This window comes from Nothobranchius furzeri, chromosome 6, assembly GCF_043380555.1.
Source record: "Nothobranchius furzeri strain GRZ-AD chromosome 6, NfurGRZ-RIMD1, whole genome shotgun sequence".
Lineage (NCBI taxonomy): Eukaryota > Metazoa > Chordata > Actinopteri > Cyprinodontiformes > Nothobranchiidae > Nothobranchius > Nothobranchius furzeri.
Window position 1 is genome coordinate 47,942,324 of NC_091746.1, and position 26,374 is coordinate 47,968,697.

Consider the following 26,374-nt stretch of genomic DNA (forward strand, 5'->3'; position numbering starts at 1 on the left):
TTGTCCTTTTAAACACAAGTCTTTACCTGCTGCCACACACCTGACTTAAAGGATTGAGTGATCAACAGGCATCACTAGCACTTGATGTCCTCCTGAGAAGACAATGTAAACCAGGTGTGCTGAAGCAGAGACAGAGAACATGCATGTCAGCGTGCCCTGAGGACCAGGGTTGGTAAACACTGTCCTAGTTTACATGCGCATCAAAAACCCTGCCTCTCAAATAGTTTGTTCCACTCCGGTACAGTAGGTGGCGACATGCCCCTTTTCAATGTGCGTGATTTTGGCAGTTCATAACAAGCAAAGAGAAAAACGGCAGCATGTATCTGAAAAAGGTTTGTTCTTTATTATTGGTTCTGCTTACCTCGGGTTTGTAGCACGTGGTTTCTATTTCTAATGTTTCCCGATGTTTGATACTGCTTCCGTGTTTGACTTCCTTCCTGGCCCGATCTGAATGTTGAGCTTGACGTGTTCTGAAAGCATAGCGAATAAAAAAATCAACTTGAAGTGTAAATTTGGCGAAGTGGAGAATTATTATGCTCTGGATCAAGTCCAAAATGAACGCTCCTCAGCAGTGGAAACACACGCATTTTCTAATTGCGAATTACACTTTGCAAAGCAAACATTGTTCGACAGTTACGCATCCGTTGGAAAAGCCTGTTAGTCTGTTTTCATTCCTCATAAAGCCATCAGCTTTTTCATCTTTGCAATGCCATAATTTACTCTGGAATCTATTTAAATAGCACATTGAGATATTTTCCCCCATATCTCCACATTTTCTTTAAGTTTTCCAATTTTCTTAAATCCAACTATCGGCTCTTGAGCCCTGTGTTTGGGTTCTAATTCTGCCAGCTCACTAAACCTCTGGAGTACATTTGATGGTACACCATTCACCATCAACCCGTTTAAATGAAAAGCTTTACAAATTAATGAAGCACTCTGAAAAGAGGGGGTGGAAGAAGATGCATTAACTTGGTGCGACGCAGAATTCACCATACATTTATCCTCATCAATCAATATAGATCAGCTAACAGCCTTGCTCCAAGTCTGCCCAGTGGAAGCAGCGAGGGTGTAATTCTGCTAATCAATACTTAAGTGATTTTGACTCAAAGAGAACAGATGCTGTGCAAGTGAGCCAGCTGATGTATCTTCAATATACACTTATCAGAATGGGAAGAGAAGAAGGATCTTCTTTTTTTTTAATGATCTAGATGTCTGATGTGGCTTTTATGTGTCTACGAAGAAAGCAACAATTAGAGAGAAATAAAAATAGACCTTCATTCGAACAAAATGTTCTTTTCTGTAAATCTATATTTATGATTGCATTTGTTTATTTATTTATTAACATCAGTACTTATAAAATGTATCTGTCAACCATCCAATGCATTGTTGCCCTTTCTAAAACAAACATGCCTGTATTGCAGAAGATGTTTTTAATTGAAATATCCACTTCAGACATTTGATCAATTATTAGCTGCTCCACTTTCACACATTTCTTCTTTACCCCTTTATAAAATTCTCTTTTTAAATTATCCTCTTTTAAGCAAATTTAGATCCATCTCCAAGCTGCCATTTTATTTTTCTTTCACACAAAGTAGTGAAAAAAGTTTCAACTAATTTTCTTTCATGCTTTTATGAATACCAATGAAGTCTTTAAAAATTTTCAATCTGAATTCTTCACAGCCAGGAGATTGGCTTAGTCAAGGTCACCCAGGACCCAACGCTTGCTTCAGACGGTGCCTGAATTTCATTTTAAGTAGCCGTGACCCCTGTTTTTGACTTTGTCCACCATAAAATCTTCGTTAACCTTGTTAATATAAAGGATGTACCATTTTGAGTTGTTTTATCTTTTTGCTGTCAAGCAGATTTTTATCTGTAAAAGTTGTGGATGTTTTTATTTCCACTTGCGCTTTTTGAATCATGTGGTTTTGTTTCTATTAATTAATTAATTTATTCATTCATTCATTCATTCATTCATTCATTCATTCATTCATTCATTCATTCATTCATTCTCTACATGCCTCTACATATTCCAGCAAAGCCTTACCAGCTCCTCACCCGTATTATATTTGTATCATTTACTGAACTCTAACTCAAGTAACTCTCAAGTAATCAATCCAGCTTTAGCATAAGAGTGGGTCAGGCACCAGTCACACACCTGGTAGAGCTTGAACCTCAAAACCAACAGGAGAGTTTTATTGGGCTTTTTTGTACCTTTATTAGAGTTCACTAGCCACATGTTAAACTGTTTTGCTCATTTCAGATGCACAATCCTTACTCATGTAAAGGTGGCCAATCTGTCATTCCAGTGATAATAAAATCCAACACCACCTGGCTTTATTAAAAGGAAGAGGGAGTTGATGAACAAGAAGAGTGTGTTTTACTTTGATTTGCAGCTTATTTATTTATTTCTTCACCATGGAAGTTTTTTTCTGTTTGACAGTATGAACAAACAACTCATTTCTTGAACACTAAGAAATTCTGCCATTTTAGCAACAAGGCATTTTACATTTCTAAAGTCACCGTTAACATTTTGCGCTCAATCATGTGTTTGGTTACAAACAAATTATCTCAACAATGCTGAAACACAAACGTGTGTTAATTTTACTGTTTTTAAACCAGAAATATAATTTCTGTGTGTTTTGTCTGGTTTAACATTGAGGTTGTTTCCTTTCCCATAAACTTATCCACCAACACTCCCCAGCTGCTGGAGCTTTGCTGGTTCAGGGTCAAAAGTACTGTGCTGGGAAGTTTATTTGCTAATAGATTACAGCTATGTAATTATGTGTTAAGCATATGTCCTGCCAATTCTTAACCAACTACATTTACAGATAATTTACATGTGAAAGATGAATTATATATATATATATATATATATATATATATATATATATATATATATATATATATATATCGTGGCCTCCAGAATATACACTTCTAAGCACACAGTCACAAGCAGCGCTGTGTAATTGATGCCAGACGATCCGCTGCAAATCAAGTTCTGATTCTGACGGACATTTCAGCTGGCCTCCCGCTCTCTCTTTACTTCTTGCTCATAAATGTAACAAGGGTGGGACTTTAGCTGTGTGTCAGAATTATATTATAAAGAGTAGATGGAAAAAACCTTATTTATAGAGCGGGGGCAAATGTTTGTGTCCGGCCATTAACCATTAAGGGGCGTCAATTACCCATTAAAGAAATTTTGGAAAACGTGCATCCCTATTCTTGATATTTTGACATCTTGCCTCTGATTGGATTAAAGCACCGCAACTTGACCACTAACTGCATTTGCTCAGGGACATGGATGTTTTATTTCCACAAATAACATGCCAGGAGGAGCTTAAGCCGTGTGTTTAAATTGCTAATGCTAGTGGTTAGCTTCTGTTGAAAGAGATTTCCTCTGCTGATTCTGGACGCTAAAACAACAACAGCCCTCCCTGTCGTTAGTCAATATGAGTAAGTTCAATACACAATGTGACGTGGAGCGGTCAGGCTTTTCAATTTCTAGATTTTCACCGTCTAATTTCTATCAGAAGCTAATGAAGAGATAGGTGTAAGAGACTATTTTCATGTTCAGTGTGCATAGATTCACCCACCATGTGGAGTTTTAGCTATTTTACTTCATATTTTACAAGTCAAAGCGCACTTGAAGTGAAAATCTGCAAGCTTGGCAGCGTGTTTACCTCAGTGATGGTTTTCTCTGACAGTTCCTGTTTTACTGTGACATTACCTCTGACCTCCTTGTTTCTTTATTTGTGTTGAATAATACCTGAAATGTGCATAACAACAGAGGGAAGGTGTATTTCACAGCAGCATCTGATCTTTTATTCATAACCCATCTCTGTCATTGGGCATCTGCTTTTCAATTCCCATTCATCAGCACATTATGATATTACTTTGTTTCTGCTCTCGCCGCACCGAGACGGGCAAAGAACGGCTTTCTTTTAAATACCTTAATCAGGTCAGACTGTGATATAATGACCCTAAATAAAGGTTTGCATATGCAGCTTTTTGTCAGACATAACAGAAAAATATTGAGTGATACGAACTCCTTGGCCTTTTCTTCATTCTTCATGAGGAGAAAAAACTGGACCATGATAAAATAAACATATGAGCTGCTAAATTTTCTGTGGTGAAACATTAACAGTACAGCTGGGTCTTTAATTTACTGGCTCAGTTTAACATTTATAGACGAGGTGAAATGCGATAAAGACTCCCCTCAAACTTTATGCTCAGATTTCTTCCACATATCCATGATGCTCACCTTGGAGTTTTACAAAGAGAAAATCAGACACAAAGCAGCAGTAGTAGGTGTTGATTTAACACAATGAAGTTCTTTAAATTCCCTCAGATTCTTTCTGTCCTTGGACTGAAAACAGCTTGGGTTCACACAAATTTCATTAACTGTAAACATAAATAAACTTTTTCATTTCCTGAAATGATTCAATTTTAGAAACACAAGCGATTTGCTTGACATCAACTTTAAAATATTTTACTAGAAGTGAGGAAGCCATGACTAAAGCATTCAGAGCATTCTCTGAACAAAAGCACATCACTTACCACTTGATGAAGTTGAGATGAGATAATGGAATGGCGGCCATTTTTGTCAGATAATCATGCTAGATTTTTTGCAAACCGACTTGTGTGTTACGCATGTCTCTTGGCTACCTCAACGTCAAAATATAGCTCAATATTTATTTGTTTTTGCTGATGTCTGTGGCAGTCATTTTTCATGGAATCAACTCCAAAGTTACGCAGTTGTAGACATACAGCCTTTGAATAGTTCATGGATGTTTCATGAAAAACTGTCCAGAGGTTTACGAGGACTCTTAGCGTTCAGCTGTCAGTCCGGGAAAAAAGTATAGGACCAGTATCTCATAATAACGAGAGTTCCTTGTCATTACAAGAATCTTGTTTTAACGAGAAATTAACTCGTGATAATAGCATTAAAGTAGTTTTAATGAAGAAGATAGTCTGTTGCCTTAGCAACAGGTTATGCGCAAGTCGACAGGGATTAGAGCTATTAAGTGTAATTATTCGATTTAAAGAGTAGGTTCACTGAGAAACATTTTTTTAACTTCTATTTTACAGTTACAACAATTCTCGTTACCATGAGATATTGAAGGCATTCTTTCTTTTTTGTTTACTTTTTAACCTGTCTTGTCCTGGCAGTTGAAGCAGACAGAATGGTTGATCTGGGTGCCATAACAGGCCAGAGGGTTTTTCTACGGCAAAAGGGATGCGGGATATTACTCCTTTTGCGCAGTGGCCTTTATTATGTTTGTGGCATGTTAGACCGCATTCACTTACACACTGGAGTGGACAGGCAGAGAGAAAAGAGATGTACAACACACAACAAATAAACAAAAATTACAGAGTGGGGTCATCATAAAAAATCTAAAGAATGAAAGAAATAGGGACTGGTATTTGGTGTTGTCCATTATGAGGAGGTATGTACATCTGTGTGTGTGCATCAATATCTCAGTATATTCATGTGTGTGCTTTTTTGGGTAACTAGTGTGTGTGTGAGTGTCTAAGCTGTCTTTGTGTGATGCACTATTTGTGTGTGGGTGTCTGTGTGTGGATTTGTCACCATGAATGCTGTTTAGTTTTTGTAATTCATTTTTTTCTGTTTGTTTTTTAATATGATGAGGGAGGGGCTGGCCCATGACAGCCCAGGTCCACCAGCGCCAGAGTCCAGGGCCACACACGCCCCAGCAGCCGATAGAAACCAAAGGACGGACATCAGTCAGCCAGCCCAGAGGACAGATCCAAGACCGGGGGGGTGGGGTCTGCTAGAGGACATCAGGGCAAAAGCCCCCAGCCAAAAGGAGCTCATTTGGGGCCACCAAGCCTTGAGTGCCCTGACACCCCCCCCCCCCCTTCCGAGTACTGATTATTTTTATTCTTGCATTGCCAGCAGAACACTTCCATATTTTGCTAATATAGGCATAGAATTTTAACATTTCATACAATTTAATAAAAATCACGTTTCAGAAAGCAGCTGAAGCCAAATGAAGGAAGCCAGAGGTTAAAACAGAAGCAGCATTGAAATAAATTAGATTTTCTGTGAATCACCTGAGTTCTGTGAAGTCTTTGTGAAATGAGAACAACATTAAAAATGTGTTTCTATGTTTACAACCTTAATTTAGTGACAAGGCTCTGAAGGGGTAGACCAAGGGAAAATTTTGCCTTCAAGCTCACCGGTCCCTCCACGGCTCTGCTGATGGCCTGTAATCGCTGCTCAGCACTGCTGTGGAAAGGCTGCAGCTGCAGGGTGGCTCCTCTGGCTGCCTTTCAGCATGTCACCAGTTTGTGTGCCTCATAATGGCTTGTCCACTCCATCCTTGAAGAACAGTCAAGTTGTACACTGGTGGCTTAGCCAGTGGGCTTTTACGCAGCAGGGGAGCAGAGGAGTGAAAAAAAGCATTGACTTTCAGTGCTTTATTTGAAGAAGAAAAAAACTATGTAAAAATATGAGCTTAATATATTTTGTAGCAGAGTTTGCACATAATGAATGTGTGCTTTTCAAAATTCTGTTATGGACATTTTACCCCCCCCACCCCCCCCCACCCCCCACCCACCCACCCAAAGAAAAATCGCTGCTCAAAAAACAAATGTGTAAAGACAGATTATATCTCTATTCCTCATTTCATCACTGTAAGCATGGCGTTTTCCAGAAAGAGGCTCAGACTCTCCCACACTGGACGGATGGACCCTGAAGCTCAGTCAGGGCAGTTGCTTGCAGTCGTTGGTACCCCATAGGGGGCACTGTTGGCTCTCATGAAGTCTCCTGGCACAACAGGTTGCTCTTTCTGCACGAACTGAAGGCTGAAATGATCAAATTAAACAATCATGATTACTCTTTCGTCTGCAAGCCCTTGCCATCTGAGCTTATAGGTATAAATCTAACTTTCTGGATCAATTTACTTCATTATTACACCTCAAAGGTAGTTTGCCACGAAGCTGCATGTGCGTAAATGTATGTTTTTTGTTTTAATACCAAACAGATAGGGGATGATGTTTCTGTTTAAAATGTAACTGTCGTTTGCTCCATCCAAATTAAAATGTAATCAAATCCAATGTTGGTTGTTTATTTCCAAATCGACAACTTTCCTTTGGTAACTGATTGGAACACATGCGTAATTTCTTCTTAAAATGTGAAATGAGCGTTTTATGGTACAGTGTTCTGCATAACCCAGCCCCGAGCGCGCGCCCCATTCCCCTCTTCTTATCCTCCTCCTCCTCCCGGTACCCCCTCCCCCTTCCAGCTTCCGCACCAGCATCCAGAGCCACGGGGGTGCGGAGTGGCCACGGCGCAGGAACCACCGCGTCTCCATACCTGAGCTTTCCTCCGTCGAGTGGAAAGTTAGGACCGTATTTCAGGCATCATGTGGCTCTAGATGAAGGTGGAGAAAAGAAAGAACAAAGCAGGAAAGAGCTGCGACTGTCCGGATAACTCTTTCGATTTCTAACTGGGATTCTATTTTACTTGGTTTACTTTTGTCCTGAAGCTGATTTGTTTAGAAGTCCCGTGCCTTTATCGGCAGGAAAAGCGCTGTGCCGTGTTCTGAGGAGGAGGAGAAGCGGTAAGGGGCAGAAACATCCCTGCATCACTTTTTTACAGGCTGTTGATTTACCGCTCTTGTTTTAATTATTTGTTTCTTACACGCGCATAATGCCTTACATCCGATACTTTACGTGCTTCCGTGACTGTTTATTTCTCACATCCTGTAGCTCCTAGAATAAACACTTAAATAAACACGATATGAACTAAAATTATCTTCCTAGATATAAACTGAGTAGGAATATTTTATCTTTAATTGGATTCATAATTGTTCTGGATCAAACTGGAACTTCCCTCCACGTTTGGAGAATGACAATTAATCGATTGTTTGCACTGTTCGTGGCAGGTGGTGTCGCACCAAGTTAGTCTCAGATGGAGCTGCGCTCAGGGCGGATGAACTGTGTGCAAAGTAACGCTGCTCTCCGTTGACCGTTCGATTTCTCCTGAATAAACCCAGTCCCTGGAGCGAGAGAGGGAGTCATGGGGCCGCGCCAGTGCGTGGGACTCACCGCGCTCTTCCTGTGCTCAGGTAAGAGCCTCCACCCTCCTCTCCACCTGCCCCGTAACATCAGCTTCTGCTCAGCTGAACCAGATTTATGGAAATGAAAGCTAATGGTCGTGAAATAAGAGACGCTGTAAATACATCAACCTTTCCTGATTTCATTCAGCGTGGAGCATACTTAATGAAATGCAAATTGTATCCTTTCAGCCAACAGCACATATATAATTTATGAGACATATAATTAGCTGTAAGCTGTTGTGGCAGAATACAAAATGACTTGTAATATTAACATGAATGAACTGTGACAGTTCTCTGGTATAGGGAGTGTGTGGGTATGGGTTCGCAGCACTGTGACAGCACTGTGTGTGTGTGCATGTGTGTGTCTGTGCGTGTGCGTGTGTGTGCGCGGCCTCATGAGACTGCAGATCACCATAACAGGTTGCAGTCACAAGCAAGAAAAGAAGAGGTATTCTTTTCATCAAGTTTGCACAAGTCTGCAACAAAAACGTGTGTATGTATGCATCTACAGGTAGTGTGTTTGGGTTTCCCCTAATGGTGTGTATTCTGCAGTGGGAAAGTCCAAGTTGCATGCAGTCATGCGAATAAATGAGAAAAAAAAACATAAATATGATGAAACGTTTATTCTTTATAAGCATAAAGACATAAAATGTCTTCCTTAAACACATGCTGTTAAAAGACGAGAGGCTTTAGGTATTTATGAATATTTTTAAAGTCTTTTTACAGAAATCTGAGAATGCAGCATTTTTGTAGAATTTTTGTGAAGTTTTCCATACAAACAAGAAGTTCAATTCTTCACCAGACAAACATTATCTGACTTCGCTGTACAATTTGTACAATTCTGATGAATTCAACGCACAATATTTTCTTGTGCTTTAGAAGACAGCATGGCCATTTGTGTAGCAAGATAAAGTTGTAGCTGGATCTCAGTTATTGGATAATGGTTACATTTTAATTGCTTGATATCATAATAACAGACATCACCCCGCAGTGATCTGATTCCTTGACCTATACTGTCCATGGTTATATGTAAGCTGTGCTGTTTGACACAAACTCTTGGAGGAATGACTTGGAGGCAGATGAAGGAGTTCAGCAATAAATGAAAATATTGGGATCACCAAGATTAAAATCTTACAGTTAGTTTCACTTTGACTCAACATCATTTCAGACAAAACACTCCATTTTACAGTCAAAAAGCAGTCAAGCAGGAATATTAAAAGTTTGTCCTGCAATTTGTGGTTGTTTATATCTTTAGATCTGTTTTACTCATTAATGTTCATGATTTGTAAGCATCTCACCTCTGATTGGGTAACAGCATTGCAACTCTTCCGCAGCTTTCTTTGCTCTTCTGCCTTGAGTAAAAAAATTAACCATGTTTGATCTCCACAAATAACACACGCCTGAATGAGTTCTGCTGTGTTGTGGAGTTGCTAATGCTAACGGTTAGCTTCTAATAGCCGAAATGCGCTCTTCTTTCTCCTGAAAACTAAATTAACAACAGCCTTCCCCATCAGGAGCCAAGATGTATGAGTCCATGAAAGATAATTTCCAGTGTGACGTAGATCTGTCTGGCTTTTTCTGACCGAGAGTTTCCACGTCTATTTTCTTTCAGCGGCTAAAGCAGAAAATAAGGTTTGAAAACTATTTTCATGTTCAGTCTGCATGTTAAACTTGGAGTGACGAGTCCTATATCAAAAATAACAAGTAAAAGTTGCTCGGTGAACCTCCTCTTTGAACAAAAGTTAAAGAAATCAATAAAGAGCATTCACAAATGGAGACATTTTTATATTTGGTTGTTAATGATTTTGCAGTAATGATACAACCCCTTATAATCTGTGTAGATAAACTGGCTCCCTACACTTTGATCTGCAACAAAAAATCACATCCATTGATTTTTGTAACTTTAATGTAATTTTGTGTGCAGTCTGCAAGTCAGTTCTGTAAAAATCAGCAGAAATGTAATCTGACATCCCTGTGCCTGGGACACAAAATTAGAAATGTTCTAAAATTTGAATTCTACATGATTTTCTAAATATATTTTTTCTTCCTGCAGTTTATTTAAAGTAATCCTTGATCCAGGATAAGTAAAGAAATCTGAGCTCGACGGGTCCTTGCCAGACCATTCTCACCTAAACGGTTTCAGAAGCTAGTGCTAGGCTAGGCTGAGAAGGAGCATGCACCTAAAGTCAGTTATCTCAACAACCATGGATTTACAGGCCAATTTGCATGTCTAACATGGACAAAAGGCATTGTAACTGACACAGTGACATTCATTGTCACTTTAATTATAAAAATAGTGATGATCACAGTTAAATTACAAAAAGAAAAATTACATTAAATTGATTTGTCTTCTTTATGTGGATGGATGGATTGATGGATGGATGGATTTCTTGTTTATATTGTCAGACTGGATGAAAGCATGGAGGAGAACGGATGAAAGCATGGAGGAGAACGCCATCCAGGATTAACAAAACCTGACTATCAGCTTGATTTTGAGAAGATCTTTGTGAAGCCAAATCCTGTATTTTCTTAGTACTTGTGGCCTAGTAGCATAAGTGTCCGATGTCCCAGTCGGGTCATACCAAAGACTTAAAAAATAGGACCCAATGCCTCCCTGCTTGATGCTCAGCTTTAAGGGGTTGGATTGGGGGGTTAAACCACCAAATAGTTCCCGAGCGCAGCCACAGCCGCAGCTCACTGCTCCCCACGGGGATGTCAAATGTGGAGGTAAATTTCACCAGTATGTGATGATTAATGGGACTTTAATGTATCCTCACCTGTTCTTTATTTGCCACCAACTTCTCAGTAAACTGCAGGGTACTGTTGATCACTACCAAATAAATGTATTCACCCTTTCTCACATTTTCTTCTCTTAACATGTATTTCTTTCTTTCTTTTTTATTTTATTTTTTTGCTATTTACCTGCTTTTGGCGCTCATTGAATTCCTTTCTCTGAAGAATAAACAGACTCTAGTTTTCCATCTGTCTCTCTCCGGTGACTCCTGCAATTTGGATCTTCTTCATCATGCCCCCTTCTTCATGGTAGTATCAGTGATCAGATGGGTAGAGAGAGAATCACTGAAATGTTTTCAAACGATGTTTGTGCAAATAAAAAGCCAAGAGAGGAAAATCTGTAAAGATAACTCGGTACTATTAAATAAGAAAAATAAATAATAATAACTGTTTGAAAAAAATAAATCAAAAGTATCACCTGAAAAGTGGGAAATGGACTTCATATCAGCCATGTTTGTTTGTATGTTAAATTGTGTCTAATATATAGATACATACATCTATTTTTGGCCACTTATCCGGGGTTGGGTTGTGGGGGCCGCATTGTTATTTAAAATTAGTTTTGTTGCACTCTGTTTGCGTTGGCTAATTAGAGGTTATTTAAAGGGATACTCTGAAACGTTTTCACATTTTTAAATCATTTTCATGAGCCAGTAATTGCTAAAATGACTCCTTACAGGTTTAATGAAAACTCACTCACACCCCACCTAGGACTGGGCAAAACAATTATTTTTGTAATTGATTATTCTAGCGATAATTTTTTCGATGCCTCAGTTATTCTAATGATGAATTTGTCAATTTGGTTGGATTTTGATTTGATTCGATTATCGATTATTTCCCCATTATTTGACTTGTATAGCAGTTTGACTATTACTAATGTATGTATCTCAATTAAATAAAAACACATTTTTTCATTCAAACACATTTTAATAAAAAAAATAAAAAATAAAGTTGTAGTAGTAGATGGTGCAACTTAGATGTATAACATCAACAATCTGGAGGAGCATAAACTATGAAAAAGAAGTTCAAACAGGATGAGGGATTGCACTTAACAATCAAGAGTTTGTTGTCATTTGCAAGCACTTCAGTATTGTTGGAAGTGTCCACGATGGCCGCGTTTTGCAGGTGGTACATTATCTTTAACATTTTTACCGTGGCCAATTTGCGCTCTCTCCCATTTTTGGCTCTCGCCAACTCTCATAATCAGTATGTGCGCATTCCGAACCATTTTGCCAGAGTGGGCCAGAAGTAAAAACCAACAAAACAGATAACAGCTGCTGCTATTTGTTACAGCTAGCAGCTTAAATGAGTTGAGGTTGAGTGTTTCTCTGTGTCTGTGTGTGAGAGTTTGTGGGTTTGCTTCTGTATGTGACTGAGTGGGCTGTGCACTGGCGCAGTGGTTAGAGCTATTTCCTTGCAGCAAGAAGGTCCTGGGTTCGCTTCCCAGCCTGGGATCTTCCTGCATGGAGTTTGCATGTTCTCCCTGTGCATGCGTGGGTTCTCTCCGGGTCCTCCGGCTTCCTCCCACAGTCCAAAAACAAGACTGTTAGGTTAATTGGTCTGTCTAAATTGTCCTTAGGTATGTGTGTGTGTGTGTGATTGTTTATCCTGTGTGTCTCTGTGTTGCCCTGCGATGGACTGGCTCTCTGTCCAGGGTGTACCCCGCCTGATTGCCCGTTGACCGCTGGAGATAGGCACTAGCCCCCCGCGACCCTGCGTGGACAAAGCGGGTTCAGAAAATGGATGGATGGATGGATGTGAGTGAGTGCATGCCTCCATGGGGGTGTTTGGATGGTAAAAACAGCGTTATAAAAAGTAGAAAAATTACGGTGTTTTTTCGTTTGCAGAAGCTGCTCCTGGATCCCGTCGTTTGAGGTGCTGGTGCATGGCCGTCGTGCTTTTGTGATAGGCCATTTCCATTTTATAAAGCCAGCAAACGACTGAATCGCTTCCTTTTCTGTTGAAATAGTCCCATACTTCTGAACTGCGAGGTCGAGTTGAGTGATTTAACCCTCTCAGGCTCAAAGCAAGTTCTGATAACAGGATGAACAACTAAGTCCTTCAGGGGTACTTCTGAGTTAAAAAATGCTCATGAAATACGTATGTGGAGTAACCAGGTAAGTAGGTTTTAATGTTGCAAATCTGCAACGCCTGCCTTCAGAGGGTTAAGTCGACTGCCTCTCTCATGTTGCCACTACCGCTACTCGCTGCCGCCATGTTTGTTTTGAACGTGATGACGCTTCGACGCACATTTTTGTGCGTCAACATATTTTATCTTTATGTTTATGTATTTAGCAGACTATTTTGTCCAAAGCGACTTACAAATGATAATTGGCATGTTGCCCTTGAGGCTAATTACAACAACAACAACAACAAATACCAATTTCCAGTCAGTTGTGAGTGGCAGTGAGGCAGCATGATGAATCATGGAGAGGAGGGAACAAGGAGTGGACAGTAGAGAGGGGGATGGGTGCAGGGAGGGTGCTAATCTAGTAGATGCTCTCTGAAGAGCAGGGTCTTCAGGAGTTTCGTGAAAGTTGAAAAGGAAGCCCTTGTTCTTGTAGTGCTTGGTAGGTCATTCCACATTTGTGGAACGATGCGTGAGAAGAGTCTGGATTGTCCTGAGATTGGTGTAGGCACTGCTAGCCGACGATCCTGTGATGACAGGTGCGGCCGGGCCGAGACGTAAGCCTTTGCAAGAGGATTCAGGTAATGGGAGCCGTACCATCTCGGACTTTGTATACTAGTGTTAGCAATTTGAATTTGATGCGTGCTGCTAGCGGTAGCCAGTGGAGCTCAATGAACAGAGGGATGACGTGTGCTCTTTTTGGCTGATTGAAGACCAGACGCACCGCTGCGTTCTGGACCATTTGAAGCGGTCTCACAGTACAGCCTGGAAGACCAGTTAGAAGGGCATTGCAGTAATCGAGGCGGGAGATGACAGTAGATTGCACCAGGAGCTGGGTGGCATGTTGTGTTAGGTATGGTCTGATCTTTCGTATGTTATACAGCGCAAAGCGGCATGAACGAGCAACAGAGGCAACATGATCTTTAAAGCTCAGGTGTTCATCAATCACAACACCCAGATTTCGAACTGCCTTTGAAGGAGCCAGAGATGGGAAGTCATTTTGGATTGAGATAGTGTGCTGTATGGATGGTTTTGCTGGGATGACAAGTAGTTCAGTTTTAGAGAAGCTGAGTTGGAGATGGTGGGATTTCATCCATTTTGATATGTCAGAGAGACAGTTTGATATTCGTGCTGAGACAGTGTGGTCGTCCGGTGGAAATGACAGATAGAGCTGGGTGTCGTCTGCATAGCAGTGGTAGGAGAAGCCATGTGATCGAATGATCTCACGCAGTGAGGTGGCGTATATGGCAAAGAGAAGAGGGTGACTCCTGTGGCAAGATGGTGCATGGAAGTCAAGATACACTGAGTGATCGTCCTGTGAGGTACGATTCAAACCAGGCGTGTGCTTTCTCTGTGATGGCCATGCTAGAGAGTGTGGACAAAAGGAAGCCATGGTTGACAGTGTCAAATGCAACCGATAAGTCGAGCAGGATAAGCACTGAGGATTTGGCAGTCACTCTAGCTTCTTTTAAGGATTCCATCACTGCTAACAGAGCAGTTTCAGTGGAGTGGCCCTTTTTGAACCCAGATTGGTAAGGGTCAATCAGACAGTTTTGTGAGAGGTATTCTGTGATCTGCTTGAAAGCCACTCTTCCAATGATTTTGGACAGAAAAGGGAGGAGAGAGATATTTCGGTAGTTCTCCACGTGATTTGGAGGAAGAGATGGGTTTTTTTTTAGCAGCGGTTTAACCTGAGCATGCTTGAGAGAGGTGGGAAATGTACCGGATGTCAGTGAAGCATTGATCACATGTGTGACTGCTGCGGCTACTGTAGGAGCAATAGCTTGGAGCAGCTTAGTCGGAATGGGGTCGAGTGGGCATGTAGTAGGGCGGCTGCACATGAGAAGCTTGGACACACAGTTCTCAGTGAGAGGGGAAAAAGAGGAAAATGAAGCAGTAGGGCTTGAGATGGTTAGGCTAGAAGGAGTTTGTGGTAGTGAATGTTCAGGAGTGGCCAGTTGAGTAAACTGTTTGCTTATAGCTGCCACTTTGTCAGTGAAGAATGAGGCAAAGGTGTCAGCTGATAGATTGTTGGTAGGAGGTGGAGATGGAGGGTTGAGCAGAGTTTTGAATGTTGAAAATAGTTTCTGAGAGTCAGTAGAGCTGAGAATTTTGTCAATGTAGAAAGCTTTCTTTGCATAAGTGATGTTGGCAGAGAATGAGGACAGTAATTCATGAAATTTCAATTGATCACCAGGATCTTTTGTTTTGCCCCATTTCCGTTCCACAGCTCTAAGATTGGCGCATAGAGACCGGAAGGGATTATTTAGCCATGGGGGCGACTTAGATGATCTAGCGAGTCTAGTGGCTAAAGGGCACAAGTTGTTAAGGCAAGAGCAGAGTGTGAAGCAGAGTGACTCGGTGCCATCGTTCACTTCATAAGCAGATAATGTGCTGGGAGATGGAAGAGTGGAGGCAACAAGAGAGGAGAAGTTGTTGGGTGCCAGATTGCGGAGGTTGCGGCGGAATGAGACCATTTGGGAGGAAGCAATGGACCTCCCTTTTAGAGTCGTGCTGAAATGGATGAAGTAATGATCAAAGATGCAGCGGTGTGACAGAGATTGTGTCTATGGCACAGTGTCTGGTTCTGGTGAAAATGAGGTCAAGTGCTTTTCCAGCTTTGTGAGTTGGAGGACTTTGTACTAGTTTTAGATCAAATGATGGCATTAGTGACAGGAAGCCTGATGAGCTGGGGTTGTCCAGGTGAATATTCATGTCTCCAAGGACCATCGTGGGACAGTCGTGCTCAGGAATGGAGGAGAGCAGGGTGTCGAGTTCATCAAGAAAGTCTCCAACTTGACCTGGTTGGCGATATATGACAACTAAAAAGAATTTTTGCGGTACAGTTACCTGGATGGCATGGTATTCAACGGAGTTGTATTTAGTGATGGGTAGCAACTGACTGTATATCCATTTGTTGGAAATTAACATGCCCATTCCACCACCTCAGCCAGATGCACGAGAAGTTTGGGAGAAAGTGTGGTTAATTGAGAGAGCAGATGGTGTAGCATTGTCACATGGCTTGATCCAGGTCTCAGTGAGAGCCAGTGCATCGAGTGACAGGTGGTTTGCATATGCGGTAATGAAGTCTGCTTTGTTTACAGATGTGTTACAGATGTATTTTACGTGTCGATGCAATTGATTACATCAACGTGTTGTCCCAGCTCTAACCCCACCACCCTCTGTAGCCAGAATATCACACTTACAACTTCAGTGTGGCCGGCCGCTGTTTAGCTGACATACCTGGTGCTGCAGTCTGCTTCCAGCATGTTTCCTGCATGTTTTAGCTCATGAACACATCTGATATGTTTGATTTATTGATGAATCCCTTCAGTAGACGTTAATGATGGCTGGGGAGACATTTAACACATAGAGAAGATAAGAGGCGCTAAAAACAAGCCAAGATTGCCTGTCTCCCTTTAAATAATAAAAAAGTTGATTTAATGTAAGTGTCTAGATCGGTCAATAATTCCACACAAACTTTACACACTTTCTGTGACAAATTAATTTAAAAAAACAAAAAATTGTGATGAGCCGTTTGAGAGTCGGAAAAGCCGGTTCATTTTAGTGAGCCGAGCCGTAAGAACCGGTTCTCTTAAAAGAGTCAGAGTTCCCATCACTAACTGATTTCTCTCGACGTGGAGGAGCAGCGGGTCTACTCCGGGCCCTTCCCGCATGACCGAGCTTCTCACCCTATCGCTAAGGGAGAGCCCAGCCACCCTGCAGAGAAACCTCATTTCAGCCGCTTGTATCCGCTATCTCACTTTTCCGGTCACTACCCAAAGCTCGTGACCATAGGCGAGGGTTGGAACGTAGATCGACCGGTAAATTGAGAGCTAAGCATATTTGAATCGTTTTCATGAATTTTGCTTTTAACATTGAAATTAAATGTAAAACTCATATTTTAGACTACCTAAAGCCCGCATACTAAAACAAAAGCTAACAAAATTGTTAACTGATCACATGTGGGTCCAGATTCAGATCTAAACATTTTTCCTGACTTACATTAATTGTATAATGTTCCAGAGAACCTGTCTGACTTCACCCAGGGAAGTTTGCTACTTGTAAAAAAAAAGTAGCTCAGTATTCCTCAGCAGCTCAGCTGCCTGCTTCTTTTTCAGATGCACATTTTGTTGCGCTGACGTACAGTGGACTATTAAAAACTGCAGGCTCAAGATTATTCACCATGAAGGTTTTTAAAACTTAGCTATAGCTGAACCCACCAATGCCTGGAGCAGATCTCGACTAATGATGATGGCACAGACTAGTGGTGTGGAGTAATAAAAAATGCTGTTTGTTTGCTGAAAATTTTAAGGAATTAAAGCTAAATTAATGTACTGTAAAGGTATACGGTATATAATAAGCATGCTGATTCCTGTTAAAGGTAATCTTTACTCATATTTTTAATAAATTTGCAGCGCTCTCTAGTAGGAATTAAGATCTTGTAAGTTGTTTTCTGGGGGAAAATAGCTGCAGTGCACCGGCTTGAGCACGTAGAAGTGAGCTGAAGGAGGAGAAAGTAGCAGAACACAGCAGGATTTGGATCCTTATATTCTGATATTTGGACATCTCACCTCTGATTGGAAAACAGCAATGCGACTCTACCACTGACTATGTTTGCTCTGCAGCATGAAGGTTTTATCTCCATGAGTAACACAAGCATATAGGAGTTCTGCTGTGTGGTGGAGTTGCTAATGCTAACAGTTAGCCTCTTCTAGTAAAGATATGCTCCACCGTTCGCTGGAAGCTAAACCCACAAAAGCCAAGAGAGCCAAGATTGGTAAGTCCATGAGACAATGTGATGTATGTCAGGAGTCTATTTTCTATCGGAAGCTAATGCAGGAAATAGGGGTAGAAGGCTATTCTCACCGTCAGCCTGCATGTTGAACTCAGAGTGACCAGTTGTTTTGAAAAAACACAAAAAACTTTTTTTCAGTGTACCTGCTCTTTAAGGACAATTTTTGCTATGATGAAAAATGTTACAATGGACATTTATAACCAAATACATTTAATTTAATGAAGCAAAATATATCAGGTTCACATGACCTTCCTTTTAATTTTAGTTTCTAATATTCTTAACCACTTTTGGCTATACAAGCCTACAAAAATAATATTTAAATGGCATTTTTTGGTCTTTTTACCTTAACGTGTTTCAACTGCAGCCTTTCTCAGACATTCCAACTAAGTTTTACCAAGTGCTAGTGTGTAATGTTTCATTAACAGCATACCCTCAACAGGGTTAAAAGATCTTGTAGTTTTTCTTGTCTGAACAAAAATACCCAACCATAATTATTAGAAAAATGAACACATGATGAATTATTCGAATAGCTGTTCCCTTTAAAAATCCCATAAGCTTCTAGTAAAGATTATTAGTGGATGAGTTAAGTTCTTAAATGGAAATTTATCAGAAACAAAAACAACTACTTTTAACTCTAGAAAAATAATAACATAATATAGAATTTATTAGTGTCTTTTATAGAACCAAAGACCCCTCTATCATTAACCAAACACACAGCAGATCTTGAGAATCTGAACAGGTAGTGGCTACAAGAAAAAGAAAGTGTATAAAAAAGGATTTCATCGTGTCAGCCAACTTCTGCTGTTCTGAGCCTTGGAGGATATTATAAGTCTCCAGCTATTTGATTGCTTTTACCCAGAGGTTTCTAGGATAGACGAACACCCTGACAGGAACATGGGAGACCCACTCACATTCACGTTGCTTCGGATAGACTATACGGAGAATTTCAACATGTCCATCAGGTGGACATGTTGAAATACTCCTTCTGAGTCTAGCATGCTGCAGGTTGTGTTACAAGCAGCTTTTGCAAAATGGAGGGGTCTGATCTAGTATGCATGGAAATAAGATAAAACATATTGCATGATTTGTATTCCAAATGTGTTGAATCTGGATTTATCTGTGCAAAAAAGGTCAAAAATGCTTTTGCCTTTTAAATTCAGATATTTTAAATTTTATTTACAGAATATTTAAAGCATTTAAAAGAAAAATATGTTAATGTAATTAATATTGAAACTTTCAGAGCTGCACAGATCAAATCAGTTAAACATGTCTCCAGGTGGTCTGCGTGTAGCTTGGCCTGTCATCTTCTGTTTAATTCTGCACAGAGAATGAGTCTGGTAACTTTCCCATGCAAATAACCCCACCCCCTGAGAATTCTAACCGAGCCAATCAGCGCTGAGCAGCGTATGTTTACACACTGCAACGCTCAGTTTCTCATAAACAATTAAGATGGCATTTGAAGTGGAGTTCGCCGTGGCTCCTTCCTCTTGGACATGTCTTTAAAACCAGAACAAAAAGAACCACTAGAAACCTTTCATCTAAAGAAAGATGTCTGCGCCATCACCAGGCGCCATTTTTGACTACTTCTAAAAGACTACAGCGTTGCATGCAAGGCCGGATTAACCATACGGGCAACCGGGCAATTGCCCAGGGCCCACGAACTCTAAAGGGCCCTGGCCCAGGGCAGCAAGGGCACGAGCAAAACACTGTATCTGTAATCTCCTGCTTCATATTAAACAAACTGTCCACCGGGCTTTTGCGCTGCACAGAGACGCTTTGCTGCCTGTGACTTTGAACGTCAGTTGAGAGCAGTTGAGATTCAGACTCATGCAGACTGACTAAGGGCCTCAAGTTAAGACCCTCTCCTCATTGGTCAGTCCACATGAGGTGGGTCAAAGGTTACGCCGAGCGGGTTACGTGACGTCAGGCATTGCTATAACTGAAAAAAAAAATCATCGGGCATGGAGAAGCTAAGTGGTGGCGCGAAACGGAAATTAAAAAAGGAAAAGGGCATCAGAAACGCAGAAAACTTAAAGTATATACCTAAAATAGGTAATTTCTTTACTGCTGTTAAGTCAGCTTCCGTCAACGACGAGGACTCAGCTATCCAGGGCTTTTCTACACCGCCAGCACCAGCTTACACTTACAGCCCGGAGAGCAAAGAGCCAGCAGCAGCAACTTCAAGCAATAAACCAGAGGCAGCGAGTCTGATCGCTGAGGAAAGCGGTGATGGTGGGTCTCCAGTTTTGCCGCCACCGGAGCCGCTTATCGAGTCTGGGATCAACCCCTGCATCTCAACGCCTCTACTCCCAGGGGATCCTGCACTGTGGGGAGCCGTTACGGAGCGGCTCCAGGAAGAAGCGATTTACCGAGGGCCTGCAGCTTTCCAGAACCGGGCCGCCAAGTATCCTGCATCGGTAAGGGAGTCCGGACTTGGAAGGAGAACACGCTCCCTCACCAATGATTTGCTTGACTGCCGGCTTCCAAACAATCAAATTGTGCCAAGAGAATGGCTTTTTTACTCGCCATCAACTGGATCAGTTTATTGTTATGCCTGCAAACTTCTGTCATCCCAAAAGCATGCATTCATCAGCGGAGTCTGTGATTGGAAACATACATAAAGGGTTAGTGATCACGAAAAGAGTCCAGAACATAGACAAAACATGCTGTCTTTATTGCACAGATCTAAATATGCATGCAGAGTGGACGCTTCTCTTGCCCGACAATGTGAGTGAGAACAGCAGTACTGGAAGGAAGTCCTCAGACGTGTGGTGGCTGTTGTCAAATTTTTGGGAGCGAGAGGACTGCCGTTTCGAGGCGATAACGAACTGCTGGGCTCTGCGCACAATGGGAACTATTTGGGACTGCTTGAACTTTTAGCAGAGTTTGACCCCTTTTTAAAGGAGCACCTTGAGAGACATGGCAATAAGGGTAGAGGTAAGCCATCTTGTCATCAACTGTGTGTGAAGAATTTATTTCATTAATGGGTGAAAAAACTAAGCAAGTGATTGCAGAGGAACTCAAACGTGCAAAATATTTCTCTGTAATCATTGATTCTACACCAGATTTAGCACATGTAGATCAGCTCACATTTGTTTTTCGTTTTGTCAGTGCAGATGGCAGAGTAGTGGAAATATTCCTCGGGTTTGAGCCCATCCACAGCCACACAGGTGTCAGCCTAGCTGAATCTGTGATTGAAATGGTGCGTCATTTGGGGTTAGACTTGTCAAACTGTCGTGGCCAAAGCTACGATAATGCTAGCAACATGGCTGGCAAATACAGCAGGCTCCAGGCGCATTTGGAAAAAGAAAACCCGCTAATTCATTATACACCATGTGCTGCCCATTCTCTGAACCTCGTAGGTGTTAACTGCGTTGAAAATTGCTGTGAGGAGGTTAACTCTTTTTTTGAACTGCTGCAGTCTCTGTATAGATTTTGTAGTGCATCAACACATCGCTGGAATACAGTTTTCAATGACAGCGAACATAACATTAAATACACTTATAAATCCCTCAGCACCACCCGATGGAACTGCAGAGCAGACTCCACAAAAGCTCTCAAAGTAAATTACAGGTCAATTAGAGATATATTAGCCAAAATATCTTTAGACCGTGATGAGAAAACACAAACTAAACTCGAAGCTGCTGCATTGGTTTCAAAACTTGATAAACTGGAGACGGTAATAATGACTCTGTTGTGGGACCGGGTACTGCATAGGTTTAAAGCAACAAGTGACCAAATCCAAAAAAGTGACATGGATTTAGCTACTGCTCTTGGCCTTTTGCGCTCACTGCTTTCATATGTCTGCAATCTACGAGAACAGTTTTCAGAGCTGGAAGAGTCAGCACGCGCAGTCAGTGTGACACAAAACTACCAGTTCGACACTCAACGTGTGAGAAAAAGAAAGAGATTTGCAGATGAGTCTGCTGATGACAGCGAAGTAGCTTTTAATGACAGCAGTCAGAAATTTAAAGTTGAAACATATTATGTCATCATCGACAGACTTTATTCATGCTTATCCAAACGCATAGAAGACTACACACGTGTGTGAACTCTTTGGGGTTTTATTTGAGAGGGACTGTGTTGATTGTGATGTGCGTGTAACCCCCAAATTCCACTACCTCCGCTCCGCACCGACACGAACGCTGGAGCAAAATCGGTCACGTTGTAGTCAATCAGAGCAATTCCACTACTGCGGCCGTGCGGCGCCGTGCGCCGCCCTCTGTTCCGGCGTCCGACAAAAATAGAATCAATCCTATTTTCGCCGGACGCCGGAGCACCTCCGCAGTAAATGGACAGAAATCACAACGGCCCAACAGGAAAAGGAACAAGCACAATTTCCGTTTTTCACAATAAATCGATAAACAAAAGGCGTTTTTTGTTTCATATGCACAGGTTTAACAACTTTTAACAACTATCAGTGGCGGCTGAACTTTAAATGCACAAAAGTAAGCCATAAATACAGTTTCCACTATCAAAGTAGTCACACTTTGTTGATCCAAACACTGCTGATCTCTCAACACAAATGATGGGCAGATTAAACAGCTCATGCCGACGCTTCTCCCACACAACGGGTGTTTGGATCTAACTTCCGCGTTTATTGCTCGGACTGTATCGCAAGATCTTGAAAATCCCGCGCATGCTTGTTTGCCCCCCTCAGGTCTCCGTACCGGAGTGGAGCCGTTGTAGAGCGGGTACCAGTAAAAATAGAGTTCGGAAGCGAGCGGCTGCGGAAGGCGGGGGCAGACCGGAGCGGAGCGGAGCGGAGGTAGTGGAATTTGGGGGTAAGAGCTGCTAAGCTGAGCTCAACTTATCCAACAGATCTGGATAGTTCCCTGTCAGATGAACTTATTCAGTTCAAGCACTTTGTACAGCGTGAGACTTCACCTGTACAGCTGCTGCAAGCTCTTGACAGACATGGACTTAAGACAACATTTCCGAATGTTTATGTTGCACTAAGATTGTTTTTAACCTTACCTGTGTCTAACTGTGAGGGCGAGAGGTCATTTTCTGTTTTGAAACGGGTAAAAAATGAGCTGAGGGCCACAATGTCACAGACTCGGCTCTCTGCACTTTCTCTCTTAGCCATTGAACATGAACTTGTTAGTGGCTTTGCTTTTGAAGATATTGTACACCAGTTTGCACAGTCAAAGTCCAGAAAAAAGCCAGTATAACGCCGGGGACACACCGGCCGCGGAAGCGCCGCGAAAATGGGACCACCTTCATTCTGCGCCCTTGTTAAGCTATTCTATTGACCACATGGGCCGCCAAAGCGCCGTGAATCGCCTCGCACTGGCGTGTGCCGGTCCTCCAGCCCGTCCCATGCATCAATCGTTTCGGCGTCTGCTCTATTTTTCTGCAAGCCACGGGTGAATCGCGTCAATTCTGGCAGGAAGTCAAACCTAGACAGAAGAGGCAGGCTGGTAAATTTAACAAAATTAAGCATTTCAAAATAAAATTCTGCAATAGTCAAACATTTTCGTAATCAGACACTGCAGAAAAACCACACAAACACACACACACATACACACACATCGAACTTGTGTGCGTGTGTGACCACGTGAAGGGGGTGTGGTTTTGGGTGTCTTTTTTCCGGAGCAAACAGGACAGAGAGGCAGACAGTCTGAGGCAAGCAGTTAAGATGGATGACTTTAAATTAATCATGGAAGTTGAGAAACACAAGAAGCTGTACGACCCCCAAAAAACATGGTTATGTACGTACCCATTTCGGAAGAAACTGCTAGGATACAGCTGCAGAATTGGAGCGGGTTCCAAGAGATTCAACTGGCAGAAACAACTCATACCATAGGTTCACACACACACACACACACACACACACACACACACACACACACACACACACACACACACACACACACACACACACACACACACACACACACACACACACACACACACACACACACACACACACACACACACACACACACACACACGTGCAAACACTCAAACGTAGAGGAAAAGAGCTGAGAAAAGGCAGAGAACTCAAAAATACTTTTTGTTTGCAATGATTTAGGTATGTGCTGCCCCCTATTGACAGAGAAAGTACACACTGTCACTTTAAGGTTGCACTGGTTGGGAATTTTGTCAAGGAAATCCACACAGCTGAAGTCTTCAGCATGTCCTCAATAGCAGCTAAAGTGAACTGAAGCATGATCTTCACTGCCATCAGTGAGGGGGATATCAGGCAGCCAAGCAGCAGTGGTATAATTTTATGTCCACACGTTTATCTCAGCAAGTATGATGTTAACAGTGCAGTGCTCGTGTAAAGGCGTGTTTGAAAATGTAAGAGATCACTTTTTATCAATATCATGAAGAAATACAGCTACATTTTTGTAGTGTAAAAGTTATTATTTTTTGAAATTCTACACATCCTTCTCCTTCAATGATATTTAGAGAGCCAGATGATTTTTTTAGTGTTCTGCTCAGTGTTTACCTGTCTGTGCTATTGAACTGTGTTCTTCTCTGAGAGAAAAACAAAGGAGTTCAGCTGCTGATCCTGATATTTGTTGGTGCAACTTCTTCAGGTTCAGGGTCACAAGTCTTAGTGCTCCTAATACATCAGGGACCACTTTGGACTTCACCTTTCACATTGCTGTGATATTGCTTCCCTCTTTGATCTCATCGTGATGGATTTTACCGTCAGCTGTGATCGCCACATGCATCCCCACTGAACTCTCGTGTCAACCACATAACTTGATGTTTGTGGGTTTTTTCTTGCAGCTTGTTTACAGTGTAGAACTTTGCGCCTCATGGGAGCTTAACTATTTGGTTGTTATGTTCTCCTCTGGACCTTGGGGAGTTGAAAATGCAGAATTTTTCTGTACACTTTTCCAGCTGCTTGCTGTTTCCTCTGAGTACCCTGTCTTTATTTTTCATCCTGCTTACCATGTGTTGGATTGTAGCATGGGTTATATTGGCTGCCCGACATGCTAGACTTTATGCAGCCCTGTTACAATTTTTTTATAAGAGCCACATTTCCTCCTGCTAAAGACACATCACACAGAAGACATTGTTCTTCAATAATTCTGCTTTCTCCTCATCACTGTCTTCTGCTGTCAGCCCCACTCCCTTCACAGCTTGTCCCTGATGTATTTAGGTATTCTTTAGAAGTTCTCACAACCACTCACCTTTTCTTTCCTTCAATCCTTCAAGTCTCAAGGTGTCAAGAGTTCAGATGGAGCCCTCCATCTGTTTTGAGGGTTTATTTTGTACATTGACAGCGGTAGAATCTAATTTCTTTAATCTTTTTTATTCCAGTCATGTACTGGATGAAGGTAAACATTTTGATGGCTGAGATGAAAAGTATTTCATTGTGTTTCAGCTAGAGATGGGTACCTTTGGCATTTGAGTCAATATGGTACCAATTCTTGGTACCTAGGACTCAATACTGAATGATACACAATTTCAGTACTCTTGAGTGTTTAATAATTCATATATATATATATATATATATATATATATATATATATATATATATATATATATATATATATATATATATATATATACACACACACACACACAGTGTGACACACCTTAATAAAATGGGAATGGTTGGTGATATTAACTTCTTCTTTGTGGCACATTATTATATGTGAGGGGGCAAACTTTTCAAGATGGGTGGTGACCATGGTGGCCATTTTGAAATCGGCCATCTTGGATCCAACTTTTTTTTTTTCAATAGGAAGAGGGTCATGATGTGACACATCAAACTTATTGGGAATTTCACAAGAAAAACAATGGTGTGCTTGGTTTGAAGGTAACTTTATTCTTTCATGAGTTATTTACACATTTCTCTTTGTTCAAAGCCATTGACATGTCGAACAGGTTAACACGTGAGGAGCGGATCAAAACTGTGTTGATATCTGGTGAATGCAGTAACCGGGTCACTGCATCTCTGTTTAAGTATGATGACATTACACTCTTGTGCATGCACTGCTGTCTATCTTGGCAAACCACTGTCTCACAAGTTCTCATAATGAAGGACAGGTACTGAAACAAGGCACCATTTCATTTCATATTAATTGCTCCTCGGTAGGTACCACAAAATTCGATCGGTGACTTCAAAAGTACTGAAGCCGGTACCCATTGCAGCTTTTGCCATCAAATTCTGAAACATTTGCAAGGATTGTCAATGTCCTAGCTTGAACTGCAGACCCTTGTTGTGGTGATGTTCTCTTAAAAAGTCGTATGGCTGTTGTTCATGTTTGGATTTTGTTTGAAAAAAACTCAAAGTCTTCCTAATTCTGTTTTCTTGAGTTCGCAAATATCTATCGAAGAAGAACAAAATTATTAGTATAATAAAGATAACATAACTGCATTTACACAAACAATTGCAATGACATGGCCAGTGTGACTCAGCCATACAAAAAACTTGTAGCAAACGAGGAATACGTGTACATTTTTGGTGATTTCAGTTGCTCGATTCTTTGTATCATTGTCAACATTGGAGCAGCGGTGGTAGAGAACTAAAGTGCCCAGCTCATAAATAAAGGGCTGCAGGTTCAAATTCTGCTTTATCTGTTGCAGTTGTTGTATCCTTGGACAAGA

At 41.4% G+C, this 26,374-nt stretch overlaps 1 protein-coding gene across 1 annotated transcript in view; it reads left to right on the top strand.

Annotated features, from left to right (window-relative positions):
- Nucleotides 1-7,257: 7,257 nt before the first annotated feature.
- LOC107397163 (transmembrane protein 132C) overlaps nt 7,258-26,374 on the top strand; it is a 317,088-nt gene continuing 297,971 nt past the window's right edge. The window contains exons 1-2 of the mRNA XM_054744223.2: nt 7,258-7,586; nt 7,911-8,093. Of these exons, the coding sequence (XP_054600198.2) occupies nt 8,045-8,093 (49 nt within the window). The 5' untranslated portion in view covers nt 7,258-7,586; nt 7,911-8,044. The remainder of the gene's footprint in view (nt 7,587-7,910; nt 8,094-26,374) is intronic.